At 36.8% G+C, this 20,396-nt stretch overlaps 1 protein-coding gene across 1 annotated transcript in view; it reads left to right on the forward strand.

Moving 5' to 3' along the window:
* LOC112048766 (proto-oncogene tyrosine-protein kinase receptor Ret-like) overlaps positions 1-20,396 on the forward strand; it is a 139,333-nt gene that overhangs the window by 22,912 nt on the left and 96,025 nt on the right. Inside the window, exons 4-8 of the mRNA XM_052885553.1 lie at positions 1,134-1,278; positions 2,292-2,469; positions 3,840-4,120; positions 4,321-4,376; positions 4,778-4,941. Of these exons, the coding sequence (XP_052741513.1) occupies positions 1,134-1,278; positions 2,292-2,469; positions 3,840-4,120; positions 4,321-4,376; positions 4,778-4,941 (824 nt within the window). The remainder of the gene's footprint in view (positions 1-1,133; positions 1,279-2,291; positions 2,470-3,839; positions 4,121-4,320; positions 4,377-4,777; positions 4,942-20,396) is intronic.

Raw genomic sequence — 20,396 nt, forward strand, 5'->3', positions numbered from 1 at the left:
GCCGGGGGGCGTGTAGCTATGAATGAAAAATCCACGATTGATGCACCTCATTTCCTCGCACGCACGATTTTACACCTGTCAGTATCATCAACGAACTTGCTAGACTTATAATTACAATTAGTAGTGTCTTTTTTATTATGTAACTGTTTTTTTTCTGATTGTGCAAGTGCCGCAGGCTTGTTATTGGGCCCGCAGCGACGTCACTGGGCCCGGGGGTAGTTAAGCGTAAGCATATATAAAAAAAATAACACCCGTATGCCAGCAAAAATTCTATGTAGAAACATAGTGGCAGTGGGTCAAACTTAATAAAAATTCAAATAAATAGGCTAGTAACAAGATGCGTTCGGAACCCTCGTAACTTTAAAATTGCATCATCATCATCATATCAGCCGATGGACGTCCACTGCAGGACATAGGCCTTTTGTAGAGACTTCCAAACATCACGATACTGAGCCACCTGCATCCAGCGAATCCCTGCGACTCGCTTGATGTCGTCAGTCCATCTTGGGGGGTTGACCAACACTGCGCTTTCTATTGCGGGGTCGCTATTCCAGAATTTTGGGACCCCAACGTCCATCGGCTCTTCGAACTATGTGCCCCCCCATTGCCACTTTAGCTTCGCAACTCGTTGAGCTATGTCGGTGACTTTGGTTCTTCTGCGGATCTCCTCATTTCTGATTCGATCACGCTGAAATACTCCTAACATAGCTCGTTCCATCGCCCGCCGTGCGACTCTGAGCCTAAGATTTGAAGTTTTCGAATTTTTTTTTTTTTTTTAATCGTCACCATTATCTAATAACATAACCTGATGTTTTAAAAGTGTTTGTAAAGTAAGTCTAACAGACTATCTACTTTGTCAGGAACTCCATTTTTACTAAAATCAGGTTAGAGACTAGATCTGCTTTTTTTTTCAATCTCCACAATTAGTACGGGACTTCGTGGCATTACATCATGCTAACTGCCCTTAAATTATTTCTCTTTTCCTTTTTTTCTTCTATTTCCCTTGCTTCCCTTCTCATCTTTATATTCCAGAGCATTCATGCAATCAGGCTACCGGAGTCCACAGCTAGATCTGCTATGCACCATTATCATAATAATTAAGATGGTGATGATGATTATGATGATTTCGCCAGGACTCCCTCTGGAGTGTGATCCCCTCATCACCCAGCATAGACGCGGACGGCTGCGCCCTGAGACCGGGCTGCGCGTACCTGGTCAAACTCATCCCCGTCCCAGGAGATGTGACCACTGCAGCCGAGTTGCGAGTGGAACTTGATGGTGAGTGGTTTATCATCAAAAAGAGTATCGTAGATTAGTAATAGCTTATTCTTTTTTTTTTACAATTTAGCCCTTGACACCAATCTCACCTGATAGTAAGTGATGGTGCAATTTAAGATGGAAACGGGCCAACTTGTTAGGAGAAGCATGAAAATCAACACCCCTTTCGGTTTCTACACGACATCGTACCGGAACGCTAAATCGCTTGGCGATACGTCTTTGTCGATAGAGTGGTAACTAGCCACGGCTAAAGCCTCCCATCAGCCAGACCTGAACCAATTAAGAAAACTCCAATCGGCCCAGCCAGGGATCGAACTCAGGACCTCCGTCTTGTAAGTCCACTGCGTATACCACTGCGCGACGGAGGCCGTCAAAATCATTACTGTCATTCTGACAGCTTGATCGAAAAAAACACCGCCATCTAGCCCCAAAGTAACTGTACCTTCATCATCCTTCTTATTGGTTGCTGTAACTGATGATGATGAATTAAAGTCTAGGGATAATGACAGTTTTTTAAATTGTATATAAATTATATAAATTAAGAGTATGCTAATAGTAAAGCAATTTCGTAAAAGTAACAGGGTATTTGCGATCATTACTTTCGGAGCTACAGGGATTTAAAGGGTCTAATTTGCGGCACTGCCACGGATCGCTGAAAAACGCCCCATACAAAATGGTACTAACTAATGACGTCTAAGTACATAATGATCGTTAGATTTGTATGGGCGTTCAAACAAAATTACTAATATCTTTGTTATTTGTGCGCTTATGTTTATAGTTAAATTATTAAAAAATGTCACATTTTAAGAAAGCTAAAACTGTATGAATTTTCATCTAATTACAATAATAGATTTTGAAATTTTATAATCTTATTTATTATGCAAATATACAGATAATCTTTGCTTTTTATGTATAAATTAGTTAACATTGACCTTATTTACCCGAATGTATCATAAAAATAAATATATTCAAATCCAGTCACAATCCCCATTGAGTGAACAGTTTTCTTACAGAGTGCGTAGAAGGCGTATGCTCATGTGGACACTCTCCCCGCCTGCCCACGCCACTGGTGGCAGCCAACACTATGTCCATACACGGGGACATATTTGTCAATGTCAGCTGGTCACTCCCTCTGCCCACGGAACCACTGCGGCTACCACCACGACTGATGAAGCGGTACTACTATGTCAGGTAAGCGAATCGGCTTTCAAAATTGCGCCCGGTGAGTCATTATCATCATCATCATGTGTGTCCTCAGCTGTGTACGTGGCGGCACCTGAACTGGGTCCTAACTGAAAATCAGTGCTGCATACTTCTTTTTTGTGTAGGAAGTATGTGGTAAAATGCTGAGTTAGGGCCTTTTTATAGGTTATGCCACATTCTTCTTTTATTCTTCTTTTATTGCTCCACTTTTTGCGTGGACAATTAAGCTATGGAATAATTTAGAATTGAGGAATGTAATATGTGGCATTACTTAAAAATAAAGATCTATTCTTTCTTTCTTCTACTTTCATCATTATCAACCCATATACGGGTCACTGCTGAGCTCGACTCTCCTCTCAGAATGAGAGGAGTTAGGCCAATTAGTCCACCACGTCCCAATGTGATTGGCAAACTTCACACACGCAGAAAATTAGGAAAATTCTCTGGCAGACAGGTTTGATGTTTTCCTTCACCGTTTGAGACACGTCATATTTAATTTTCTTAAAATGCACACAACTGAAAAGTTGGAGGTGCATGCCCCGGACCGGATTCGTACGCACACCTTACGGAATCGGAGGCAGAGGTCATATCCACTGGGCTATCACTGCCGGGCCCGGTCAGTATTAAATGATTAATTAAAAAAAATCTTATTGTATTTATCAGCTGTCTCATCGAACCGTCCTCTCAAAATCCCACGACAACAAGACTTAAATACAAAAAAAATCTCTCTTTACGCAAGCATGTCTTTATAAGCAAGACATAATTTGTATTCAGTCAAGGTAATTCCTTTAAATAAATTCGATTTGCTCCCGTTGGAATCTCTTTTGAAGTCTATCGTAAAACAAGTTATGGGCTGCTTAAGTGTACCTACCTACGTAAATAAGCCCAAAATAATCGAGTAAAATAATACGTAGGTAAATAATTCTTCTATAGATATCTACTCAGCGGAAATATTCATTTAGAGGTCCACAAATTGTTTTAACTGAATACTATTCAAAAACTCGTTTTAAACCTTCAGTCCCCGTTCTTATAGGAATACGGAGATAAAATATAGCCTAGAGCACTCGTGGATAGTGTAACTTCCCAACAGTGAAAGAATTTTTCAAATTGATTCAGTAGTTTCAGAGCCTATTCAAAACATAGAAACAAACAATCAAATCTTTCCTGTATAAAATATTAGTAAAGATAATATGCTCTATTTTTGAAAAGCATAGCTATATCGACTTCATCAGAATTCATGAAAATAAAGATTTTTTTAAGTGATTTTGTTCTTTTGCTCTTTTAATTAATCGCCATTTAATGATTTCTTGTGACGTCTACAAAACCCATTGATTAAGTATTTATAATTTGATCCCCAGTTTAGCCAAAGAAATAATCAGTGGCCATGATTACCCACATATCATAGTCACACGACGTTATGACGCGTATGGATTCGTCGTCATACCGGACTTCTCACAATGGCGGTTGCTACCGATCACCGACCGGAGCGTCGAGCGGGGCGGCGAGCGTAGCGGCGAGCGGAGCGGGCAGAAAGTTGGCGCCGCACGAGGCATAGTGCTTGATGTGAAATTAAAAGCTCGAGTCAGCTTGGTGGATGAACGCGGATGCATGGGACCAACGGGAAACGCTACCGCCTATGGTTTGTACGCACTTTTTTACAATTAACCATCCAAAAAAGCACATGAGTCATCAATAAGATATTGTATAATTGTGAATGAAGTGTAATATTTAAATGTTTAAAAAAATACTATAAATTATTCTTTTGAATTGCAATGATAAATTGAAGATTATGTAGCTAGATATATCAGTCACTAAATAATTACTGTTACTTTGTTTCAGATCCCTTTGAACAACGAAACGAAATCCCAGACCCAGTACCGGGTTTTCAATTTCAAGTAAGTATTGTCTTGTGATAGAGTAGCAGTATTACTATAACTATTCTGCAGTTCAGTCATCTTAAGTCAAAAGTTTTAAACAGCACCTTACGAGGCTTTTGTTGCTTCGAGCTTTGCATTGGGGTGAAGAATATTTTTAAATTACACAGAAATATAATGGACCTTCTGCCATTCTTATTTTCAAGCAGCATTGCTATGTTCCGGTTATGGTGATGGTGAGATTACAAGCTTGTGAGAAAAAACACAGATCAGCGCGTTGTAGAACGTATCTCTTGCATGAAATGCGAATTAATAGGTGACGGTTTCCAATTTTCCATCAGGTAGCTCATTTGCTTGTTCTTCCAAGTGCTAAATATTACAATTACAAAACATATTTTAGTTTATTTCACATATTTACACAGGCTCTCTGGGCGGTATTCGGCGGCGCCTGCGTGCTAGCAATGGTCGTGATACTAGCCTTCAGTGCGCGGGCGGTGAAGCGAGTGCTGAAGGAATTTCGTCCCGCGCCCGCGTCCGCTTCGCTCCAGCCACTCAGACCACGCCCGAATTGGTTTGCGCTGGACACGTGAGTACTTAGCGATACATTCTGTTATTTTAATAATGAATATTTATACTACAAATGGTTTCTACAATTTAGATTATAATAATTTTAACGTTTAATCCGTGTACTTTATCGCCATTTTAATATTTTTACCACATTTTAATTATAAAGTTAGACTATTCTCATAGTGCATTTTAGCTAACGCCGTGTTTCGTGAATAAGCTGATGATTAAGAGCCCCGTACGGGTGTGAAAGTAGTCTAAGTAATTAACTAAACTTTAAATGTTATCTACCGTAAGCGTAAAGGTTTTCTAGGATTTTCCACTTGAATTAACTGTTCAAAGTAATACAGTTATTTTAACAATGGCTATAAATACATTATGGCCAAATACGTTAAATTAAATAGTGAAAAAAAGACTATTTATACAGAATCCTTAGGGATCAATTTATTTTACTTACACGGTTACCTATTAGATAAATTGTATTATTATTTTCTTATTGGCCCGACAATTAACCGGTCCAATTTTGATTTCCAGTTGCTGGACGAGTAGCTTCAGCCTTATTTATTAAATACATAAAGACTATTTACTCGAAAATTGTCTATTAGATATTTAGGATATAATTATATAGGTAACAACTCAATATTTAACAATATTTTTTATGAAAATCAACATAGCAAATTTTATGCTGTGCGACCTTGCTAAGTATTTTATTTTTTTTATTATAATTATGTATTTGTAAATATTAACAAAATTTATAAATATAATTAAAATTATAGTACTTACCTACTATATATAACTCAAATTGTGCTGTGGGAGACCTGTTATGGAACAAATTTCTTCAAAAATTAGTTAAAAAAAAAAAAGATTCCGACGAATTGATAACCTTTTTTTGGAGTCGGTTTAAAAGCGAATTATTATATTTTTAAAAGTTCCGTGTTGAATAGAAAGAAAATAAAACTCAAAACCGAGTGCGAGTTGGAAAAGCGCACGAAGGGTTCCGGACCATTATCTTTAAAAACGACAAAAACATCACGTTTGTTATATGAGCGCCCCCTTGAATAATTTAAAGCTTTTTAAAATAATTTTTGAGTTTTATTATGGTTTTTGTATTTATTGTTATAGCGGCATATATAGAAATACATTAGCTCTGTAAATTTCAACTGTCTATCACAGTTCATGAAATACAGCCTGGTCAGACGTACGGCTGGTGGGAGGCTTCGGCCGTGGCTAGTTACCATCCTACCGGCAAAGAAGTACTGCCAAGCGATTTAGCATTCCGGTACGATGTCGTGTAAAAAGTTACCAATTTACCATTCTACCGGCAAAGAAGTACCGCCAAGCCATTTAGCGTTCGGGTACGATGTCGTGTAAAAAGTTACCTAGTTACTATCCTACCGGCAACGACCTACCAAGCGACTTAGCGTTCCAGTACGATGTCGTGTAAAAACCTAAAGGAGTGTGGATTTTCATCCTCCTCCGAATAAGTTAGCCCGCTTCCATATTAGATTAAATCATAACTTTCTATCAGGTAAGATTGTAGTCAGAGGCTAACATGTAAAGAATTGAAAAAAATCTTCATTAACAACCTATTTGGGCTCACTGTTAAGCACGAGTCTCTCAGAATGACACGGGTTAGGCTATGATGTAGTAAAATTTATATATATAAAAATGAATTGCTGTTCGTTAGTCTCGCTAAAACTCGAGTACGGCTTAACGGATTTATCTTATCTTGGTCTTGAAATGTTCGTGGAGGTATAGGGAAGGTTTAAAAGGTGAGAAAAAATCAAATAATTTCCGGGAAAACCCTAAAAACTGCCCTTCTATTTCCCATACAAACGTTTAAGAGCCAAGCGGTAGGGGTAGGGTAGGGGTACGGTAGGGGTAGAGGTATAGAAGGGTAGAGTAGGGATGGAGAATAAGTGCACTTATGTCAAAACGAAGCTTGACCGGGTCCGCTAATATAGAATAATGCAAGTCAGTGAGAGATTGGAATTTCCCAACACTTATTAGACGTTATTGCTTAAGCTCATATCACATGTATCTCAGAACGTCGTAATGCGCGAGTGCATTAAGCATTGCATTAATACATCCGTTCCGGGCGTATTTGTTACGTGTTCTAAAACATCTGCTTGCTCGCTCCAAAACACGGGTATACATATACATACGTACTAAGTGCAAGTGAGTTCGCTGGTTGGTCCAAGTCATTGAAGAGTATAGCTTGGCAAGTTGTTAACACTCTCATGATATGCGGGCGACGGAGAAGGAAAGAACGCGGGTGTAAAGTCGCGCGGGGCATAGGTTGAAAATGGGGTGCACCAGTTGTAGGTTTATCTGTCATCGCTACCCGTCTCCCGATCCCCACAGACAATCGGGAGTGCTACGAACGAATTTGCCAAACTCTAGCACACAGCGATTTTATTTGGGCTAAAACTATAGTATCTACTCACTATAATGTACGTTTCCATTGGGGATTTTTTTTAAATCAATCCAGAAGTTTCGGAGGATATTCAACAGACAAACAAACAAAAAGTCAATTATTACCTGCTTATAAAGTTAGTTAAGAAAGGTTTATTTTTACCACAAGGGCTAACAAGGCAGATTCAGATCCCCGTCGGAATAAAACCACAGATAAACCATTGCCTTAGCATTTTATGATTATCTTCTGTGGGGTCGACAGAATGTAATCATTTTCTAACTGTGTTTTGGATGAGAGTAATTACTCATACTAAACAAAATCTACAACAATTTGAGTTATTTTTATAATGTACATTAATCAGCTATCAATAGTAATTATAATATTATTGTAATTTTAATATAAAATATTTTTCAATAATATTATGATTTTTTTTAAAAGAGCAGTGTTGAGTTTCTTGCCGGTTTCTTCTCAGCAGAATCTGCCTTCCAACCCGGTGGTAGAATCTTTACAAATAGTCAATTTTTACGTATCAAAATTTTTTATACTGAGCCTACTTGAAATAAATTAATTTTTGATTTTGATTATTATCTTAGTGTCCATTACACAAGCTAAGCTAGACAGCGATGTGTGTTTCGTCCAAATATATATATCTCCTATAAAATCCTTCTCCAAAATCGCTACGGTTTTAACTTAGACCACACACAATATAATAAAGTTACAACATAATCCACATATTCTTTTTTCTCGTTGATGCGCATAAGATGGACTGGCGTTTGATAACATAATCGTTGCTAAAGATACAATTGCTGCAGCTTAAGTGGCATTAGAGTTCGTTCACTTGTAAAATAAAGTAATACAGTTATTTGAAGCAAAAACTTGTTTAATGGAAATGTTTTTTTTTTAATTCTTTACAAGTTAGCCCTTGACTACAATCTCACCTGATGGTAAGTGATGATGCAGTCTAAAATGGAAGCGGGCTAACTTGTCAGGAGGAGAATGAAAATCCACACCCCTTTCGGTTTCTACACGGCATCGTACCGGAACGCTAAATCGCTTGGCGGTACGTCTTTGCCGGTAGGGTAGTAACTAGCCACGGCCGAAACCTCCCACCAGCCAGACCTGGACAAATTAAGAAAATCTCAATCTGCCCAGCCGGGGATCGAACCCAGGACCTCAGTCTTGTAAATCCACCGCGCATACTACTGCGCCACGGAGGCCGTCAAAATTTTTAATGTATGTTTAATGGAAATGTACGATTATTAACTCTAACGAACTTTCTTTATGGTTTATTTTTACCCGACGGCGAAGCCAGAAGGAAGGGTAATAATTTTGACAGTCTGTGTATGTATGTATGTATGTTCCACCGTAGCGCCTAAACTACTAAACCGATTTTAGTGAATGAGGTATTAAAAGTTTTGTAATAATGTCCCGAATGACATAGGCTATATACAAAAAAAAATTAAACCTCATAATCTAACCTCGAAAAATAAACTGAGATATCATCACATGTTTGGAATCAAAGGAAAGAGTATTGGTATAATGGATGCGCCCACGGCTCTAACTAGGCCATTTTAGTACCTAGGTATACATTTCTCGATTAATTCTATCTGCAATATTTTCTTTTTAGACCACTTTTTTACGTAGTTCGTTAAAGTTACCGACAAAGACGTACCGCCAAGCGATTAGCATTCCGGTACGATGTCGTGTAGAAACCGAAAGGGGTGTGGACTTTCATTCTCCTCCTATCAAATTAGCCCGCTTCCATCTTAGATTGCACCGTCACTAACCATCAGGTGAGATTGTAATCAAGGGCTAACTTGTAAAGAATAAAAAAAAAGAAAGTTATTAAACTTTATTATTTATGTTCAGTTGATAATATTTTCCCTTTTAATATGAAGATAATAAGTATGATGGTCGGATCAATCAAAGGAGTCTCTATTTATTTAAAAAGAACGTCCTTTTTGATTTCGAAATCAAACTGAACGTTCTTTGTCCATTCCGATTGATGTATGTATGTCCATAATTCCGTTTGCGTTATTAACTTGCATATTTTGAATTTTGTACATAGGGCTATACACCTGGCTTACACACAAACCACCTAACACCGGAATAGAATAGAATACAATAGAATAGAATCTCTTTATTCATCGGAAATCGGAATCGGAAAACATCCATGTTTATCACACACTTCCAGAATCGAACCCACGGTCTTCGAAGTAGATAGTCACTAGCCACTGATACAACCGTCGTATATCAAACAGACTCGCCTGAGACTTCGATAAAGGGGTGAAACATACCAAAAATATAACTATGTATTACATAATACCAAGAAGTGAGCAAACATTACGGAGAAATCAGCCGGGGAATCTTGTATTCTAGTCTCATCGATCGTAGTAATCATAGGCTTCTTACGTCAACTTGTCAAAGATGTTGTTAAAACTGACAGCGTTTACTGAGAAAATGTAAGAAAATGGATGGAGAATTAGATATTTCTAAAGGTTCCGTACTTGGCGACCGCGACCTGCGACCGCGCGACCCACTGGTTAGTATGAATTTATATGGAGCACTAAATAATGACCGAGCGCGTCGCGCGACCACTTTTGTTTAGTGCCCCATATAAAGCGCGCGCGGTCGCAGATCGCGGTCGCGCGTCGCGGTCGCCAAGAACGGAAGTCTACCTTAACGACATATTTTGCATAGTTAACGTAGATTGTAAATCCTTTGGTTCGTTCGTTAACAACTCATATTCGGCTTACTGCTGAACTGGAGTCTCCTCTCAGAATGAGAGGGGTTAGGCCAATAGTCCACCATGGTGGCCCAATGCGGACTGGCAGACTTCACACACGCAGAGAATAAGGAAAATTTTCTGGTATGCAGGTTTCCTCACGATGTTCACCCTTTGAGACACGTGATATTTAATTTCTTAAAAAGCACGTGCCGTGATAGCCCAGTGGAAATGACCTCTGCCTCCGATTCCAGAGGGTGTGGGTTCAAATTCGCTCCGGGGGTATGCACCTCCAACTTTTCAGTCACCACCGTAAATACACACAAATAGTTAAAAAATATTTTCGTTTCAGTATCGATGATATATCTAAAACCCTACAACTAAAATTTTAAAAATAATACTTAGACTTAGACCTTGATGAACGAGAATTGATATATTTCTTTTCGACGAACTTTACGATGAATATCCGCCAAGCATTGTTTTGTTATATCTCGAAAAGTTTTTGATGAAAGCCTCCAAGTGGCTTGACATTTTTCGACTCTTCTACAATTACTATCGTTATGTTTCAATGAACGTACTCGTACACAAAATCTTGGAATTATATACAGAAACCCCCTCATAAATCACTCTAAGGATGAAAACCACATGAAATTCCATTCAGTAGATAGTGAAGTGTACTAAATAAGACTTTGTTTTTTTTTTAATTTGTAAAATTACACACAGTATCGATATACTCGTAAAGTTCTAACTAAATCCTTTGTGATGCTGCAGGCGAGTACAAATAAGACTTTCTTACGGGCAAAGAATGAAATACCAATGTTTGTCACCGCATGCGGCAACATAAAGAATTTAGTCAGAACTTTACGAGCATATCGATATTGTGATACTTATTTTAATCTTCTCAGTTCGTGCTTGCTACACAAATATATTTACTTTATGGTAATAGAGATAAACATCCTACTTTTTAAACTCTTTTAATAAACACCTAAAACCTTAACCTAAATGGCAAACGGAGAAATGAAAGTTCAAGTCGATCGTAATCTCAGGTCTCGTAGAGATACTAATCTCAAATTACGTGAGATATGATGCCATACAAATAGGGTAACACTGGGTAAACGAGCAATGTAACCAGGTCGCTGCTTTGCTTGATAGCTCACGAGGTTGAGAGATTTCCGCGTATGACTCAAACCTCTGTACTCGGTATAATTACCAATTAGGTCACATAGTAGAAGTAAATCTTACATTCAATTATTCTATCGACACTCAGACATTGCCTACAATAAATCAATAATTAGGAATAGATATAATGTGTATGTATGTAATGTAATGTATTAGGAATATATGAAATTTTTCGTATGGCACCGAACCCCTAGGAAAATCCCCAAATGATAAAATAGAAAATAAAATCATCACTTGGTGTGAAAATCCTGTCTCACCTATGTATATTGCAACAAAGGGTAGGTAAAAGGAAATAATATACCGCTTTGTATGAGAGCTCAAAATATTCTATTTTTTTCGCTGCCAAAAATCTATCAAAGCCATTTTTTTCCAGTCTTAGGTAGACTGGAAAAAAATGGCTTTGATAGATTGAACGTACTTGAAAGTACAACCACAGACTTATTTTATTCATAATAGTTATTCAGCCACAGATGTCATGAGCAGGGCTCGCCTTTATAGCTTTTTTCAAAATCATATATTTTAGAGATCAGCTAGCTATACTGCCAGATCTCCCTGTTCATAGAAGATATATAGAGCATAAACATACTACACTACTTCACTGTGGGTAGGTGGGTAGACCGGGCTCTGTCCGAAAATTGCTGAAGATTTCATGGAACAAAGAACCACTTATTTCAGCTCGAACCCATGGCCGACGACTAATGAGTCAGTTAAAAATACAGTGCCTATACCTAATTAATGTAAGTACATATATAAGCAATACATAATCCTAATAAAAAAATAAATATCAAAGCAATTTAAGTTCCCATTCATTAACTTCTTAGCCTCTACTTATTGCTCAATGAATGAAAAGCGCTTGTGAAAACCTTCAGTTAAGTATGTTTAAAGTTTAATTGGCAAAGTTATATAGTCGTTATCAATTAAATAAGTTACTTAAAGCTGATTGCGTATAGCCACAAAATTTGACACAGTTATTTTAATTTCCAATAATATTTGACCATGTTATTCGAAATACAACGTTGTCTGAAAATAAATGAGTCTTTAACCTAGGTAGCGTTGCCAGGCATCTAAATAATCAGTCTGTTTTAAACGTACCAGAATATGAAAGTGTGTCTCAAAAAATCATCGTGGAAGTACCAACTTTATACCACACTACTTTGCGTCAATATAGCGATAGAAATATCAAAAATAAACTTTAGGAGGAAGTGTTGGAATCCATCTTCAAACTGCGGGACGTTTCGCTATTTTTAATAGTAATGTGTGCATCAAATGGTTTCGCGGTTGAAGCGATTAAATAACTTCGATTATTTAATCGCTTAATAAAAAAAAACTCAGCCTAATAAAGTGTATTAGTACCTACCTTCTATCTAAGACTTCTCGTACCTACATTATATTAATTGATAGTTTAAATACATATTTAAAAGTGAAAAGGTCAAAGAAGCATAGTTCAACTTTGTCTTGTTAAAAATAATAGTCAAGTTTCAACTTCTTTCTATTTATTTTCTTGAATAACGGCCTTCGAAGGTTTTTGTAAAAAGAAATTTAGTTAAAATAATATCCTATTTCATTCGGTCTTTTAACGAGGTAAGCGTTAATCGGTCCACAAAAGGTTACAATCAAGTAAGTACTTTTAGGTAGGTATCAGATGTTTTAGTTTTGGAAGAAGGTTTTTGTTGTAATTGTAAAGTCCAGACTGTTTGTGTATGAAACTTTATGAGGATCTAGTGGCAGTTTGATACTGTGACGATCGCATTTACGTAAACGTGAATTTAAAAAGGAATTGAAACAGCGCCATCTAGTGGATAACTGTTTCAAATCCATATAAATTCGCGTTTACGTTAACGCGATAGTAACAGTATGAAAATATTGAAAACTCCCACTAGGCACACTCTAACTGATGAGTCTAAGTATATTATACAGGATGTCCCTTAAATATTACGACACAGTTTACAGGCCAGGTTATTTTAGTAGGTCTTGATGCCAGATAGCTGGCATCAAGGCCTAAAATAACGCAATATATGTTAGCCGAAATTTTACGATTTTTAAGTTATATTGGTTTTTGTATAAAATCCGTACTTTCAGTGCAGTTTAGTCATATCATCTGCTGAAAAATTACTTTTAAGCGTTGATTTACATAGTTGTTCATTATTTTTGAATAGTTGTTTCAAGTAATGAAAGATTAGTTTTTCTACTGCAAAGTAAGTTTTTTCCAAAAAATGCGACTAATTACTTTTTTATGTTTAACTTTTTTTATTGTATAGAATTTTAACGGTCACATTGAAAAAAAATGTAGTATGCAAAGTTGTACACCTAGCTTAAAAACATGTTTATTCAATAAGGATTTAGAATTCTTATTGAATAAACTTAGATTTTAAAATAAGACATACACTATATAAGTACATTATTTTCAAACACTTCGTTTGCTATTGCTGTATATTATATTACATTTTCGTTCCGAAAGTTTTGGCTGGTGGGGGGCTTCGGCCGTAGCTAGTTACCACCCTACCGGCAAAGACGTACCGCCAAGCGATTTAGCGTTCCGGTACGATGCCGTGTAGAAACCGAAAGGGGTGTGGATTTTCGTCCTCCTCCTAACAAGTTAGCCCGCTTCCATCTTAGACTGCACTGCACTTACATCAGGTGAGATTGTAGTCAAGGGCTAACTTGTAAAGAATAAAAAAGGGGTTCAAAATTATAGTAGTTTTTGATTGATCCTGAAATATTTAATCCCTGTAGCTTCGAAAGTAATGATCGCAGATATGCGGTTACTTTTACAAAACTACTTTACTATTAGAATACTCTTAATTTAAACACAATTTTAAAAAAAAAACTGTCATCATCCCTATTAACACTTTCGCTGCGGTACTGATTTTTCTGTACTTTCCTCTGGTGCGATACGAGGTTTTTTGACCTCATACTAGAACTTTATGTGGTCCAGTACGAGGTCAATTGACCTCCTAACTATTGAAGACGCTAGACGTCCGAGGTCAATTGACCTCGTACCGCAGCGAATATGTTAAGCTACTGAGACATAACTTGCGTTTGGGAAAATGATTAATGAGGTGTCAAAGGTCAGCTGTAATCATCGTATCAACCAAACAGTAGCTCGACATCGTTTACTATTTACTCATAATGACTTCATGCGTTTCGCAAGCTGACCTTCCATACAGTCCCATCTCAACGAGCTTGACATTTTTTTCAAGTGCCTAATTGACCATCAAATGTCTCATATGTACCTCCCGATTAAGAAACTGGGTGCTAATGTCGATGTCTTTGCAGCTATTTTAAATTTGTGGCACATTAAAGGACGACCTGCCTCGTTGTTCGATTGGTGGTTCCATATGTGGAACATGAGATGGGCCGAGTTGGTTGGGCTATGTAGGTAATATAAGTCTAATTGACCATCAAATGTCCATATGTACCTCCCGATTAAGAAACTGGGTGCGAATGTCCATGTCTTTGCAGCTATTCTAAGTTTTTGGCACATAAGAGGACGATCTGCCTCGTAGTTCGAGTGGTGGTTCCATATGTGGAACATGAGATGTGCCGAGTTATCGGTTTGTCTATGTAGATAATATAACCCTCAATATCTCAACGGTAATGGAGCCGGACCCATCACCTCTGGACTATTGTTAAACCCTAACACAATATTATGCAACAAGTTGGAGAGAAATTGGAATATTGGTAATATTTAAAAAAGATATAGCAAATATCTATCTACATAAAATTAATCCATATATCCCTTTATCACGCCATCCCGCCGTAATCCCGGCTGATTTCACTATGTGTTTGTTATTTTCAGGTGAAGGTTCTTATGACAAAAAAGATTAAAAAAAATAAGGAGTAGGGGTAGGGTAGGGTAGGGCTAATGTAGGGGTAGGGTAGGGGTAGGGTAGGGGTAGCGTAGGGGTAGGGTAGGGGTAGTTGAGAGTTTACATCGAGTTTCACGCGGACGAAGTAGCGGGCTACGGAGACGTACCGTTGTCAATCTGGCAGGCTTCTATAGATCCGCATCGTACGTAAAGGGTGCTTCGCATGAAACTGATTTTTAAATCCGTTAGATACGACTTTCATTACAAAGAATACTAAAATCCGTTTGATGCGGTACATCCGATATATACGATGCGGATCAGTGGATGCCTACCATTAGCGATAGGTAGGATATCGCATACAAAGTAATCTATCTACAATCTTAGACTGCACCGTCTCTTAATAATATGATAGACCAAAATATAACTTAATTAAAAACAATTAAGGTAATATTTTGATGAATTATATCAGACAATAAAAATGTTATTAATAAATCATTTCATGTTGAAAATTCTACGTACAACCACAAATAATATTATACAGAAAGAGGTAACGCTCTAAGGTATCTACGTCCAAAGGGTTATACCATATTTGGTATTTCAATGTTAACAAAAACATACACAAAAATTTACATAATGTATTAGGTATGCAAATACTTTTACAGGTGTTAATTTACCCATCTTTATTGCGAGGATGGTGATTTTTCATATTTATTTATTTTTTGATTAATTTGCCTGACTAAGAATAATTTAGCCGAATACAAAGATTTCTTGAAAATGTGTGTTTAAGAAAAATATTCAAGCATGATAAATTTTAAATTAACCTATTATAAAATATGTACTTACATTGTTATTAACTTATATAATCTGATAACTGATTAGGCGTGCAAATATTTATAACCGATTCTTTTATATTTTTTTTACTTTTAACAACTCAGACTTTGTATTTCGATATGATTCGATTTCTATCAATTTTTATATTGTAACTAGAATTATTACTATTTCCTCTCCATTTCTAATACTAAAAATGGAATATAGGTCATGTGTCAAAAAAAGCAAAGTAAATAGTAATAAACGATTTCGATCCGGACTCGCGCACAGGAGGCTTAGTATTAGGGTTCTGTTATGCCCTTTAAGAATGGAACCCTAGAAACAATGGGTTACTAAAACACCGTGCAGTCTACGGACTCAGATAACATAGCATCACAACAATTATGTAACTATAACAATAGTTTGAATGTCAGTCCTCTGATCACATTGCACTTCGAAGCTATATCATAAACCGATCCGCCCACTCACTGTAGGGTGCCTAACTCGAGTATATAATGCTTTAAAGGCCAATTTGAGACCTTAATAATTTATGGCTTATTCGATTACAAGATGTAAGTGACTATGCAGTATTAAGGAGTAGGTATAGCAGTTGTATAAACAGACATTATAGTTGGTTTCGTTGAAAATGTTGCTTTCCTGGATTCGTTTCTTGGATCCACTTAACTTTAAGCTGGTAATTTAGAACGTCGCTATTGCTATTAAGATTTGATTATTTGAATATTTTTTGTCATTACTTGAAAACCTGCCTTTAATTTTTGTAAAGTTCTCTGTACCATCGTTCTATTCCATGGCAACTACGTTTTCAGTGACCTAGAATTTAATATTTTGGCATCCTATAAACATATAGTTCAAATTCAATTAAGAGATGATTTAAAAAGGAAAATAGCGGTCGCATCACAGAGGACTGATTCTCATTTACAGACAACGAATAGATTAAGTTCAACCCTAGAGCAACATAACTATAAACTATGGTTTATTCAGATCATTCCAAAATTTTAAAAATAAATTTATTTTTTAGTGACTCTGTAAACACAATAGTTAACGAATAAATGACAATGCGTGCTACCAGTATACTAACGAATAAATGACTTATGGCCCGCACGCCAGAAGCATTGGCGTGAATAATAGTCAGCAAATTAAGCAATAACACCAAAAGCAATCACAAACGATAGTTATAATAATGGAATAATCATTAAGATGATCGCCATCGTACCGGAGGCTGGTGAGCCTTGCATAACGGACAAGAAGCAAATGTGAAGTTTTCATACCTTCACAATCACATCGTTGCGAAAATTATTATTTGTTTCGTTATTTTAGAACGTGACGGCCACATTCCACATATAACTGTTTGTTGTAATTTTAGAGATTATGGAAAGGTTTTCGATTCTATCGCACCTAAAGGTAGGGTTTTACGGGGCGTAAACTAATAGCGAAACAAGCGCTGTAGCCAGGAACGCTCGCTTTGTAACATACTTGCGGATGTCCGCATAGTTTCCGTTCCCGTATAATAAAAAATATCTTATAACACTCACAAATAATGTGGCTTTCTAGTGGTCAAAGAATTTTCAAAATCGGTTCGTAAATCTATTACCCTATCAGCTATTACCCTCTACAACACCAGAAACTTTACCTCTTTATAATATTAGTATAGATGTAAAGAAAAGATTATAACTTTCTTTAATTTGTAAAAATCCACTTTTAGGTTAAGTTGATAAATTGTATTTAAACGATACCTAACAATAAATCTCTCATTCATATTACAGAGCAACCCAATTTTGTTTTATTAATCCGAATCACAAAGATTCTTAAATAAAATATCTTATATACATATAGATTATATTACGCCTCGTCAAACCAACCAGTACCCGCCTTAGAACTTATAACACCATGTACATGTAATAAGTACATGTTGCTACAGATTTCGATACACGACAACAATATTTTGAAGAAGCTCCGCTCGCTGCGAACGCTACGCGCTGTAACGCCAGTTAGAACTCACCTTTATGTGACGTCTCCTCTGATTTGAATCCGATTTTTTTTAATCTTAAATTCATTTATAAACACATAGCTGGTTCTATTGTATGTACAGAATGATATTTCTTTTTAATTCACGCGAGAACCTAACGAATCTAAGCAACACTACCCTTATTTGATAAGTCACTTTCAACGTACCTAAGAAATGGGCCAATTTTTGTTTTATACAATACACTCTAGAATAGATTTACGTGAATCACCAAAATCAAACGTAAGGGAAATCAAGAAAAACCGAATTAGACGCTGACAGTTTCGTAGGCGTCCTATATTACCTGATTTTATACTATAAAAATAGTAATGATTTTAAACTTATTTCGTGGTTGTTCATTATGAATGTTATTTAAACGGGTACATACCACGATAAAACGACGAGATTTTTATTGTCGATATTTCCCAGTTACATGGATCGTGGTCACTTTTTTGAAAAAAGAAAAAGAACAAGAAAGAGGGTAGATCGATTTTGCCCCTAACAGCTGACTTCACTTCTCATCTCGCAACTTCAGTCCCGTCGTGACCACGATCCATGCAACTGGGTCGAAATATCGACAATAAAAATCTCGTCGTTTTATCGTGGTATGTACCCGTTTAAATATCATTCATTATAAAAATAGTAGCCTGACCCTGGCTGAGATTCTTGTGGATTCTTCTCAGACCAAGGCACTTTTAGTGCCCTTGTAACTATTGTTTAAAGCCTATATTTATAAGCATTTATTAAAATTTTTTATAGTTATAAAAGTATATTGACAAATCAAAATGAACAAAAGCTATACTGTACAAAGAATTTTGAGTATTCGAATTTGTCTAAGAGATAATCCAATTATTAATTGTGTATTAATTACTATTATTAGAATTTATTTATTAAAACATTCATGCATACATATTATGGGTATTTACAATATACATATTATGGGCATTAACGCAGCAATACTACGATATAATAATGCATTCAGGATGCTGATAGACTGCCCCGATTCTGCAGTGCTTCATGAAATGAAATGAAAATGAAATGAAAATATACTTTACTAGCGGACGCCCGCGACTTCGTCTGCGTAAAATTCGATGTCAATTTTACTACTACCCCCTAACCTAACCTAACCTACCCTACCCCTACCATACCCCTACCCTATCACTACCCCAACCCTACCACTGCCCCGACCCTACCCCTACCCTACCCCTACCTTACCTATACCCTACCCCAATCCTACCCCTACCCTCCCCGTACCCTATCCCTTTCCTACCCCTATCCCACCCGTACCCCTATCTCACGCCTATCCTACCCCTACCCTGCCACTTCCCTATCCTACCCGTACCTCTACCCTACCACTACCCTACCTCTACCCCGACCCTACCACTACCCTAAACCCGGCCCTAAACCTACCCTACCCCTACACTACCCCTACGCTTCCCTACCCGTATCCTAACCTACCCTGTAACTTCTCTATCTTACTCCTACCCTTAGCAAAATCGGTCCAGTCCTTCGAGAGTGGTGGTATGACCAAGAGAAATAGAGACTTCTATGCTAATAATATAAAGAGGTAAAGTTCGTGTGGTTGTAGGAGGTAATCTCTGGATCTACTGGACCGATTTGGAAAATTGTTTTACCAATAGAAAGCTACGTTATTTGCGAGTGTCCAAGGCTATGTTTGATCCCCATATTCACACGGGAACGGGAACTACGTAAATGAAAGCGCCGGGCGTCATATAGTGGAATTTCTGCGTCTTTTAGAAATTTTGTATTATCTCCGAAACTATTTAAGTAATTAACATACTTTAAAGGGCAAATCTTATCTCCATAATACCCTTGTGATTATTAAATAATTTATTTTAATAAGGATTAAAGTTTAGTTGTATAAATAATGACGTAAACCTAAGTATATAAAATTAATAATTTTTACAACACAAAAGGCCTTTTTTCTTCTATATATCAGCTAATATATAGAAGATAGATATATGGTGTCGCGGACTTTTTTGTAGAACTTTTAAAGATACATAAAGTCTCCATATATTAATTTCAATTTTACACAATAGTTAAGGCAGCGCATGCGAATAAGTCTGTATAAGAGGATTTTCAGTCCGACCTGTATGACAAAAACTGTGATAACTCGGCTAATATATATGATACCAATATAAAATATAACCTATAGCACTCCCCGATAATGTAGCATTCTACTGGTGAAAGAATTTTTAAAATCGGACCAGTAGTTCCGAAGATTACCCCATTTAAAAAATGTGACAAACTTACAAACTTACAAATTTTACCTCTTTATAATATTAGTATAGATTGTACACCACACAGAAACATACGATACAGAAAAATAATGGAAAGAAAGAAAAATGCACAATAGGCGGCCTTATCGCTAAAAAGCGATCTCTTCCAGGCAACCTAACGAAGAAACTAATAATAAAAATTATAAAGATATAGGCTAGGGTGTACAGAAGTAATATATAAAAGAAAATAACGCATAAAAAAGAAAATAGTTAAATAC

Source organism: Bicyclus anynana, chromosome 14 (genome assembly GCF_947172395.1).
Source record: "Bicyclus anynana chromosome 14, ilBicAnyn1.1, whole genome shotgun sequence".
Lineage (NCBI taxonomy): Eukaryota > Metazoa > Arthropoda > Insecta > Lepidoptera > Nymphalidae > Bicyclus > Bicyclus anynana.